At 34.3% G+C, this 12,322-nt stretch overlaps 1 protein-coding gene across 4 annotated transcripts in view; it reads left to right on the top strand.

Annotated features, from left to right (window-relative positions):
• The window catches only part of REV3L (REV3 like, DNA directed polymerase zeta catalytic subunit), a 153,052-nt gene that overhangs the window by 122,573 nt on the left and 18,157 nt on the right, over positions 1-12,322 (top strand). For all 4 annotated transcript variants that reach the window (XM_033102882.1, XM_033102884.1, XM_033102881.1 and 1 more), the window contains 4 exons: positions 443-584; positions 2,023-2,267; positions 3,247-3,355; positions 5,132-5,338. In XM_033102882.1, coding sequence (XP_032958773.1) covers positions 443-584; positions 2,023-2,267; positions 3,247-3,355; positions 5,132-5,338 — 703 coding nt within the window. The remainder of the gene's footprint in view (positions 1-442; positions 585-2,022; positions 2,268-3,246; positions 3,356-5,131; positions 5,339-12,322) is intronic.

Here is a 12,322-nt window from a genome sequence, read left to right as displayed (position 1 = left end):
AGACTGTACATGCTTTTATTTTAGACTGGTATTTACAATGATAGCCCAAAGTCTCTGTATTGTTAAAAAAATACCTATAAGTATGATAAATTATAATTGTATAATTACTGCATCATCAGCAGTGGTGTCTTAAGAGAGAATGTTAATATTTTATAACAAAGAGTAAATCAAGAAAATTGTTTAAAATAATTATTCTTAGTGTTACCACCTTATTACAAGCACTATTTTAAACTTTGAATATTTCCACTAAGTTTTATGCCTTTGAAATATGTGAAATTTTCTAATGTTTAACTGCTTAATATACTTTAACATACTTACATCATTACTCCTTCCTTAAATAACCTCACTTTTAATGTGTATGTTTTGGCAAAATGAAAACAGTACTAATTTCAAGTATCCAAATTTTTCCCTAATGTTCATAGCATGGATTCTCTTTTAACAGATGGAAAATGGTTGATCATTACATCAGTCGTGTCCGTGGAAATCTCCAAATGTTAGAACAGCTGGACCTGATTGGGAAAACCAGTGAAATGGCTAGACTTTTTGGCATTCAGTTTTTACATGTACTGACAAGAGGTTCACAGGTAGGAAATCCGTTTTTTTGCACACTTGAAAGTTCTATGTGAGTGATACACTTATGTTTGAGATGTTTGAGGTGACTTGATTTTTTTTCAGCTTTCTATCTAGTACCATCTAATACATATAGCTGGTTGATCAAATCTTGTCATTTTATTTTCTGGAAAAGCTTTAATTTCACTTAACAGCTTCACTTCTTAATTTTTTTCTCCATACCAACTTTCTGGCCACTGCTAAGTTTTTCATGTTATTAAGAAAATAAATGACTGTGCCCTTGACGATAATGTTATGTTCCTGAATATTGTCAGTGTGACTAAGGATGCCTGTAAAGCCCCTTAGAACTGGGGAAGCAGCAAAGAAAGTCTATGTCTCTTTGGTTTTACATTCCTGATTTTGGCGTGATTCAACTCCCAACAGATAACTTTAAAATTAAAAAAAATAAAAAAGAAGGATTTGGACATCAATGTAAGTGGACTCTATCATTTCTTTTTAATGTTAAAGAAAAATGAGACCTTAGAAGCCATTTAATTAATATCTTTCTAACTAATTTCCCAAGGATATAATGAGAGATTTCATCAAATGCCTTGCTGAAAATTATTTTAATTATTTCAATCACTTTATGTCTATAACATTCCCCCAATCTATGAATTCAGTAATTATAGCAAAAATAGAGCTGTAACTACTTTGGCATTACCTGTTTATTTAATTTTATTGCTTGTAAGCTACTTTATTTATTTATACCCCCATATGTTTTAAAAACTATTTGAACTGGCTTATAATTTAAAAAAAAGAAGTTGGATACCTGAAAACCACTTGAAAACATTTCAGTGAACCCATGTTGATTATTGCAAGTGCTTTTTTTCTAATATTCCAAACCATCTGCTTATTAGCAGTATTGTAAACAATTAGTAATTGCTTGATTCAATTTTGCGAGTATTAAGCTTGCAAAATTCCTTTCAATTCTGGAGTCCTTGTGTTTCCTTCTTGAAAAATTAAGATAATATTTATCCATCTCGAGTCTCCTAACTTTCGTTCTCTAACTTTTTTCAAATCAATTTCTCAAAGATTATTGGCCAACTTTTTAAATTGACGAACTGTACAGCTGTGTCTCCTACATCTGTTAGTTGTGGTATAGCTATACTTAAATATAAAAAGAAATCTAATTGTGTCTGTCTTTTCAATATTGACTTATGGTGTAAGCATTTTGACATTTTTGCAGTTTTTATAAAAGTTACAGGAATAGGAAAAGGATTTACAAATGTCTCCTTCAGGCACCTAAAAGCTGATTAAATAACCAATACTGTGTTACTGTATTGTACAAATGTCATGCAGCTTTATTCTGAAGAGCAAAACATCCCCCGGCTGATTATCACATATTCACAAGACCAGTATATTTATATTTAAACTGTTTCTTCTTCTCTTCTACCTTTCCCTCTCTGCCCACAGTACCGTGTGGAATCAATGATGTTGCGTATTGCTAAACCAATGAACTATATTCCTGTGACACCTAGTGTACAGCAGAGGTCCCAGATGAGAGCCCCGCAGTGTGTTCCCCTAATTATGGAGCCTGAATCTCGCTTCTATAGCAACTCCGTTCTTGTTTTGGATTTTCAGTCACTATATCCTTCTATTGTGATTGCATACAACTACTGTTTTTCCACCTGCCTTGGCCATGTGGAGAACTTGGGAAAGTAAGCTTTTTTCATATTTACAATTATGTTGTTGGGCTTTGTACTTCTTATCTAAAATTAGACTTTGAGTGTCTCTAAACTTGAGACCGTCTTAATGAGCAAGATGAATGAGCTGTAGACAGCTAATTTGTTATTTTTAGTTACCTTACTAATTGAATGCATCACCATATGACTAATTCAGCATCATGGATGGCTGACACACATGAAGAAGATTGTCAATAGATCCGCCTTGCAACTGTCTGTTTCACTCTCCCTCTATATCTATGGTCTCTTTTTAAATGAGAGTTATATTTAATTTATTGATATAAATCACCTTTTGGTGGAACAGTATGAGGATTATGATCTTAAAACTCCAGCTGTCACCTCCTCTTGACTTTTCTTAGAAATAGTTTATGATTTTTCTAAAAAGTCATATTGTTAAATGTTAGGTTTTAGTTATTCAGGTCAATGAATTTTATAAGCTAAATGAGAAAAACATTTTAAATACTCAAAGGAGTAGGTATTTTTCTCATAAGAAATACAGTCTTCCTCAATAATGATTTTTATGTATGTAAAACCAAGCGTTACAGTTTTATCTAGATTATACTCACTCCTTCATAGAAAGCATTTGTAGAAATTGTATTGGGAATTCTTTTCATTAAGAACAGAAATTTAGAAAGTTACTTACAATCTTTTTATTTAAGGCTTTCTTTAGGAACTTAGTTTAAGGTAATCGTATGTTGAGCTAAAATTTGGCATTTCGACACAGATTTTTTTACCCATAAATTTTAGGATAGTGCCATTTAAGAAATATTCATTTTAACAAATTGTGGATATTTAAAGAACTGCTTTTTGGTAATGAGACAAATAAACATTACTAAGTACACGAATTCATGTGTAGATGTTTGAAAATGAATTTCTAATGGAATTAGATTCTGAAATTGCTTAGAGTCTCTTTTCTGTGATTTTAGGAAGTATTTAATGTTTTCTTTCTTAACAGGTATGATGAGTTCAAATTTGGCTGTACCTCTCTAAGAGTACCTCCAGATTTACTTTACCAAATTAGGCATGATATCACAGTGTCCCCCAATGGAATAGCTTTTGTCAAGGTAATACTCTCTTGTAAATGAAAGGTATCAACTGTGGCTTATGGAGAACTAATGGGTTAGATGTTGTTGGCCTATAATACAGGAGAAAAAAATTAAGTTTGCTTGAATATATTATCTCAAAAAGTCCAGAGTATAGGAATCTTATAAGAAAAAAATAAAAAAAATCAGTCATCTTGTTTTACATGAATTTAGATTTAAAATCTTTTAATTGTTAGATTTTAGTTTTTAATGAAATATTGAAAGAAATAATGTATACATATACCTTCTGCCCTCTATTAGAATCTGGCAGGCTTAAATAGCTATTTGATGATAATATGTTAACTTATAAAGATGTAAATTGCTTTAATGTGTAAACTCTAAATATTCTACATTATTTTAAATTGAATTAAGACTATCAGAAATAATGATACTCTTACTTATTGATTGCATTTTAAAGAAGATATCCAAACTCATAATAGGATCTCTTTTTTACTCTACCTTATCTCCCCTCAAAAGAGACTGAGGATAGCCACATAAATGAATAGACAAATAGGAGAGCTCTAGGAGGAGATTACATTACCTCTCATATGCCAACTTCATTCCTTTTCTAGTTTAGCAATGAGTCTGTACTAGAATCATGGGACAGCAAGGTGGTTGATGACAGCAGGGACCTCACTAGCCCTCAGATTCATTCTGGTATACTTAGCAAAAGTTGCAGCATTCTTCACCAATGAGAGGATGCTATGTTTGGCTAATAGTAGCCAGGTAGATATGAGGAAAATTTTTCATGATATAGTCCTTTTGGGGAAATAGTATGTCTTCCCATTATAACATATCCTAACATAAACATTACGGCTTCTTCAGAAGGTACGCAGAATGAATTAGAGGTTAGAATACGTTTTCATTGTAACATATCTAGCAGCTTATTATATTCCCTTCAACAGCATTTTTAAAACTTGCATCTACATTTTGACCCAATAGTTAAGTTTAATGAAAATAAGATTTTTTTTTAATATTCAGGAATGTAACTATCCTGTACCTGAATTTTTAATTGTTCAGTCTGACATGCACTATTACCTTGCACGTGTCTGTGAATCATCTTCAGGGTTAATACTGTTTTGTGGTTTTCATTCCTACTGGAGTTCTCATAAATTTTCCCTAGTCTTGATTAATACAAATGATTTTTTTTTTGGCATCAACAAATTTTATCACCTCACTATTCATCCCCTCTTCCAGATTGCTAATAAATATAGGCCGGAGGGGATGGCTTAGTGGTCTAAGCATCAGATTTGAAATACCTAGAGTTCCTGGAACTGCAGGTTTGAATGTCAGCAGAGTCAACCCAGCTCATCATTCTTCCAAGGTAGATAAATGGAGTTCCATGCAGATTACTGGGGTCATTAGGATGAGGTCTTTAAAAACTGAGGTTTGTTATGAATGATACAAATCCCATGTGCCTTTCTGAAAAAGTGGGGGTTTGGATCAAAGTTTCGAACAAAATTTCCCTCTGAACGTATTGTGTGGTCTCTTATGCACTAGTTGACACCCTCCTCCCTGGAGGTCTTTGAACTCACAAAATAGTGCTTCATTAGATTTATAAACATTACAGGAATCTTTTAGGAGAAAAGTCCTCTTCAAAAGAAAGAAAATGTGATGATTTTGTATTGATGGCCACTCTGTTTTTAGTATGTTTCAATTCATGACAGTTGGCCATTGTTACACTTTGTGTTTCCTTCTTAATTATCTAAATCTGTAATGTTTGAGAGATTTTAAACATTTTTTTTCCCTTTATGATAGCCTTCAGTCAGAAAGGGTGTGCTACCACGGATGCTTGAAGAAATTTTGAAGACTAGACTCATGGTGAAGCAGTCAATGAAGGCTTACAAGCAAGACAGAGCCCTTTCACGAATGCTCGATGCACGTCAGCTAGGACTTAAACTTATAGCAAATGTCACATTTGGCTATACAGCTGCTAATTTTTCTGGGAGAATGCCATGCATTGAGGTAAGTGATACAGTTCTGTCGTTCTTTCAAAAGAGACTAAAGCCAGCATTAAATGAGTACCTTTTTATTAAAGCAGTTTATTTGTTGTGAAAGGGTTTCATGTCCATGGCATGTGATCAGTTTTTCTCAAACCAGGTCTTATATACATGCATACTTTTAGGGATTTGTGGGTTTTCTCAATGAAGACTATTTGTATCTTCATTTCAATGATAACTTTAGAAATCTGGATGACTATATTGTAACCAACTATTAGCATGAAATTTCAATGCCACATTTATAGCAATGTTTACAAGAACCTTGGTACTAAATAATTCTTTTTAATGTATTGATAGAGATCTGATGATAGTTGGGTTGCTTCTCCAAATGTCAGAATGAACAACAATCATTTCATATTTACTAGTGTACCAGTAGATATAACGCAAACCTTTCTTTTGTAGTGGTAGTTGCAATTGAAAAACACTTTTCATAGAATAAGACTAATTTCTTGTTATTTACTAAATTAGCATGTTAATTTGACATAAATACAATATAGTGAAACAAAAATATAATAACTTACTAGTGATTGAGGAAAGAACAAAGTAAATTTGTTTTGTTGATGATCTTTTCATGTCAAATGAAGGCCAGAACATTGTGGTATACCATAGCTGTAGTAGTTCAACAACGAAAAAGCAGTGGAAGAATAAAGTCCCCACACAGCTCACAGTAGGCAAAGTGAACTCCAAAAACCTGTGCAAGGGACTCCAGTTTCAGGTCCAGCATGTAAGAAGCTTGAAGTCACCACTCTGTCCTCACAAGTAAAAAGCTACAACAAACTGAAAAGTCAACAGCTCTTCGTAGATCCATCAGAGAAATGAGGTCACAGGGCAAAATGCTGCCCCTGAAATTGAAGAGACCAACAAATGAATGATAAAGAAATCACAGCTTACTAGAGCACAAACTACCGCAGGAACCAATGCCGAAGTAGAGAAACCCAAACTATACATGATGAATTGCTGGAGGCTCACCATGGACAAGTCTGAGAGAGAAACTCCAGAGGACCCAGTCATCGAGGCCCCCCACACTTTTGTGAATTTTGCCTCTAAGAGCTCAACCAGGTTCTCACAGTCAGAACTAGAATTGGAGAAAGATTCCCTTGTGCTTCTGGCACTGGGAGGGGAAAGGAACCATTTTGAAACATGTCAGAGCATTCTCTTCTTCTTAACAAGATCTGCCCTCAGGAGAAACTGTTTAACCAGAACCTGACCTGCTGGAATTGTATCAGCCTAATTAACCTGGGAAAAGGAAATACCCAACTCCAACTGCTCTAGTCTTCCATGTAGAGGAAGGGAAAAACTCCACTCCACTCTACCCATCCTGTCCCACCAAAAGGGGAAGAAAACTGAGAAGCACATGAAGTCCACAGTCCAGAAGTACGGCTCACTAAAAGACTGACACCTACTCATGGGAACTATAGAACACTTCTCCTCTCCACACCTCACCACCACATTTCCCACCGGCCATTTATAGCAAGCAGTTCCTTTTACCCAATGCATCGTGCACAGGTGTAAACAAAATTACAAGACCTACTAAAAGCCAAAAGGCACAGTTTGAAGAGACAGAGCAAGCGTCAGAACCAGACTCAGATATGGCAGGGATGTTGAAATTATCAGACTATGAATTTAAAACAACTGTGATTAGGACAAGAGCTCTAATGGATAAAGTAGACAGCATGCAAGAACAGATGGACAATGTAAGCAGAAAGATGGAAACTCTTAAGAACCAAAACAAAATACTAGAGATAAAAAACACTAACAGAAATAAAGACTTCCTTTGATGGGCATATTTATACTGGACATGACTGAGAAAAGATTATCTGACTTCAAGGAAATCACAATAGAAACTGCCAAAACTAAAAAATAAAGAGGAAAAAAAGACAAAAAACAATATCCTAAAGCTGTGGGACAACTAAAGAAAGTGTAACATACATGTAATAGGATGAGAAGAGATGAGAAGAAAGAGAAGAAAGAAAAGAACAGAAGAAATAAATTTGAAACTATTGACAGAATGTCCTCAAATTAATGTTAGACACCAAAATTATACTTACTAAAATTAATTTAAAATCCTTAAAGAAGCCAGAAGATAAAAACACCTTACTTATAGAGCAATAAAAATAAGAATTACATTCAACTTTTCCTTGGAAACCATGTAAGCAAGAAGCAAATGAGTTAAATATTTAGTGTTGAGAGGAAAACATTCTCCAACCTAAAATTCTGTACCCTGCAAAATTATTGTTCAAAAGTGAAGGAGAGGGAAGCCAGTTAGCTCAGTTGGTTAGAGCGTGGTGCTCTTAACAACAAGGTTGCCGGTTCGATCCCCACGTGGGCCAATGTGAACTGTGCCCTCCACAACTAGATTGGAACAACTGCTTGACTTGATGGGTCCTGGAAAAACACACTTAAAATAAATACAAGTTTTTTTAAAAAAAAAAAAATGAAGGAGAAAGAATTTCTCAGACAAACAAAAGTTGAGGGAATTTGTTGACCTGCCTCGCAAGAAATATTAAGTAGCTCTTTAGAGAGAAGGAAATTGAGATCTACGTATAGAATGGAAGAGCATCAGAGAAGGAATAAGTGAAGGTAAAATAAACACTTATTTTTCTTATTCTTAATTTAACAGATAACAGTTTATTCAAAATAATAGCAACAATGTATTTGATATTATGTATGTTTCTGAATATATGTATGCTTATATATAAGTAAAATGAATGACAGAAATGATACAAGGCATGAGAGGGAGGAACTAGGATAATTTCATTATAAAGTACTCGCATTACCTGTAAAGTGGTATAGTGGTATTTGAAAGTGGTATATGGGAAGTAAATACAGAGGGTGCCAAAAAAATGTATACACATTTTAAGAAAGGAAAAAACTGTATTAAAATTGTAATGCTCAATGTGTCCCGATAACACAAAAGATGTTATCTTTTGTATATACATGTATATACAAAGCATGTATATACATTTTTTGGCACAATTTTTGGATATATATTCTAAGGCAACCATTATAAAAAGTGAAAAAAAGAAACAGAATTGATATGTAAGAAAGGAGAGAAAATTGGAGTCATAAAACAGGGAAAACCAAACACAAGGCAGAAAAAAAGTAGAAAACAAAAATGGAACAAAAAACAAGGGCAACAAATAAAAACCAATAAAGAAAATCAGTAAGGGTATAGTTGAATTCAACAACACAATCAGTCAACTGGATGTTAAGGACGTTTATAGACTACTTCACTCAACATTTGCAAAATACACATTCTTCTCAAATTCGCATGGAATATGCACCAAGATGGACAACATTCTGGGCCATCAAGCATACCTTAACAAATTTAAAAGAATATAAATTCTACGGTGTCTAGTTTCAGATAACAATGGAATTAAACTAGAAATCAATAACAGAGCTGGAAAAACCCAAAATGCTTGGAGATTAAGCAACACACTTATAAATAACACATGGGTTGAAGAAGAAATCTGAAAATAAATTTAAAAATCTTCTGAACTAGGGGTGGCAGGTTAGTTCAGTTGGTTAGAGCGTGGTGCTGATAACACCAAGGTTGCCGGTTCAATCCCCACATGGGCCACTGTGAACTGCACCCTCCTTTAAAAATCTATCAATCAATCAGTCAATCTAACTAACTTCTGAACTAAATGAAAATGCAACTTATCACAATTTGTGGGAAACAGTGAAAGCGATGCTTAGAAGGAAATTTATAGCATTGAATGCATATATTAAGATCTAAAAGTAGTCATGTAAGCTTCCAACTTAGAAAACTACTAAAAAAAGAAGAGCAAATTAAATCCAAAGTAAGCAGAAGAAAAGAAATAATAAAAGTGACAGCAGAAACCAATGGAATTGAAAACAAGAAATCAATTGAGGAATTCAACCCAAAAGCCAGTTCTTGGATAAGAGCAATAAAATTGATAAACCTCTAGCCAGCTTCACCAAGAAAAAAAGAGAACACATATTGCTAATATCAGAAATAAAAGAGGGAACATCACTTCAGTTCCCTGGACATTTTAATGGACATTAAAAGGATAATAAAAGAGGACTATGAACACAAATTTGATAACCTAGATGAAACGGACCAATTACTTGAAAGACAATCACCCTGAACTCACACAAGAAGAAATAGACAATCTGAATAGATCTGTATCTATTAAAGAAATCGAATCAATAATTAATAACTTTCCAAATAGAAAGTACCTGACCCAGATGGGTTCACTGGTGAATTCTACTAAATATTTTTTAAAGAAATTATACCAATTCTCTACAATCTCTTTCAGAGATACAAGCAGAGGGAATACTCCTCTAACTCATTCAGTGAGGCCAGCGTTAGTTACATTAATACCAAGAAAAAACAAAACAAAATCTAAACCAATATCTCTCACATAGATGCAAAAATCCTCAACAAATATTAGCAAATCAAATCCAACAATGTATAAAAACAGTTATAGACTATAACCAAGTGGGATTTATCCCAAGTATGCAAGGCTAGTTCAACATTCAAAAATCAGTTAATGAGATCCACTACTTCACATACAGGCTAAGTAAGAAAAATTCAATGATCGTATCAATAGATGCAGAAAAAGCATATGATAATATCCAATACCTATTCATGATAAAAACTCTAAGTAAACTAGGAATGGAGGGGAGTTTCCTCAGCTTGATAAAGAACATTCACAAAAAACCTACAGCTAACATCACACTTCATGAAAAACTTGAAACTTTCCCACTAAGATCAGGAACAAGGCAGAGATGTCCCCTTTCACCACTGCTCGTCAGCATCATTCTGGAGGTCCTCGCTAATGCAGTAAGAGAAGTCAAGGAAGTAAAAGGCATACAGATTGGGAGGGAAGAGATAAAACTGTCTTTGTTTATAGATGAAATAACCTCTGTGTAGAAAATCCAAAAGGATTGACAAAAAAACCTGAAACTAATAAGCCATTATAGCAGGGTTTCAGGATACAAGGTTAATACCGTACTCCCCCATTATCCAGTTTTCACTTTCTGTGGTTTCAGATACCCACCGTCAACCACAGTCCAAAAATACTAAATTGAAAATTCCAGAAATAAACAATTGGTAAGTTTTCAGTTGCGAACATTCTGAGTAGCAGGACGCTGTTCCGCTCACCACACCCACAGCTGGGACGTGCATCATCCCTTTATCCCGTGTATCCACTCTGTATATGGTACCCTCCGGGTTAGTCACTCAGTAGCCATCTCAGTTATCAGATAAACGGTCATGGTATCACAGTGCTTGCGTTCAAGTAACCACTATCATCAGAAGGGTTATTAACACTACGTCACAGTGTTTCTGTCATTCACCTCACTTCATCTCATCACATAGGCATTGTACCGTCCTAAGAAGGGTGAGTATAGTACAATAAGATTCTGAGAGACCACATTCATACAACTTTCATTACAGTATATTATAATTGTTCTATTATTATTGTTCTTAATCTTTTACTGTGCCTAATTTATAAATTAAACTATCATAGGTATGTATGTATGGAAAAACATAGTATATATAGGATTCAGTACTATCCATGATTTCAGGCATCCACTGGGGCTCTTGGAGCATATCCTCGCGGATGAGGGGGGCTGCTGTACACAAAGGTCAATCACTTGCCTATATACCCGCAATGAACAGGTAGAATTGGACATTAAAAACACAGTACCATTTATAGTAACACCCCTCAAAATGAAATACTTTGGTATAAATCAAACAGAATATGTACAAGATTTATATGAGGAAAACTACAAAACTCTGATAAAGGAAATCAAAGAACTACTAAATAAATGAAAAGATATCCCATTTTGATGGGTAAAAAGACTCAGTATTGTCAAGATGTCACTTGATCTATAGATTCAGTTCAAACCCAGTCAAAATCCCAGCAAGTTGTTTTGTGGATATTAAGAAACTGATTCTAAAGTTTACATGAAGACGTGAAAGATCCAGACCAGACACAAGGCTTCCCTTGTCTCCACATCCTTGCCAACACTGTTTCTTTTCAGAGAATTTTTACTTTAATATTTTTCTTATTATGACTTTTCAGGATCCCAGCCATTGCTTAAATTGTGAAACCAATTATTGTCCTCTTTTTATATCCAATCTCTTATTCCTTTAATGGAGTGATGGTTTTCAAATTAGAAACCATGGCACAAGGTATCAGAATCAATTTTAACTTACTTGCCACTCTTTCCCTCCTCCCCCTCAGCCTCACGCCTCTGAATCCTTCCCACTGCGTGATCCTCAGGGGTAGCTGCAGGGTTCTGACTCCCAGGTGTCCCCGTGAGTAGAGGGGGCAGCAGGAGGCAGGCATTTAGGATCAATGTGTACATGTGTCTCAAAAGCACTTTCGGCTCTGCCACTCGATGGCTCACTCGTGCAGCTTACTGGCCATCACATATTTTAAACTTTATCTTGTTTGAAACTGGGAACAGATGACAGATTAAACATTTATTAAAAGTTGGATTTCAATTAGATAACATGATTTTTTTTTAATGTATTAGGTTATAGTTCACATTCTCAAATTTTTCTGATGCACTAAAGTTTTCAACAGAATTCATGATCTTAATTTAAAAGCCAAATTAAGTTTCTGCTACAAGATTTTAAAATTTATTCCTTTGTTCATACACCTAATATTTTCTTTGTAAAGTAACTTTAAACAGCCTTTTAAATAGTATTTAATACTACATTTAGTTCACGTAATTCAAATTTACAGTAAAAGGAGAAGGATCATTATAACAACTGTTTGCTCCTTAACATGAAAGAAAAAGTACATAATTCTTATTTTAAAATTTTAAAAAGAATGCTCCATTTGTGCTAAAGGGCAATTTACCCCAAGTCTTAGCTTTAACAAGTTTAATAAATGACGCAGCAATGTTCCTTAATTTACTTAACTATGAAACATAATTAGCTAGTTTCTCATATTTGTCAAGCCCTACC

This window comes from Rhinolophus ferrumequinum, chromosome 3, assembly GCF_004115265.2.
Source record: "Rhinolophus ferrumequinum isolate MPI-CBG mRhiFer1 chromosome 3, mRhiFer1_v1.p, whole genome shotgun sequence".
In the NCBI taxonomy this organism is placed as follows: domain Eukaryota; kingdom Metazoa; phylum Chordata; class Mammalia; order Chiroptera; family Rhinolophidae; genus Rhinolophus; species Rhinolophus ferrumequinum.
Note: the sequence above shows the minus strand (reverse complement) of the source record. Positions and strands in the feature narration are given on the sequence as shown.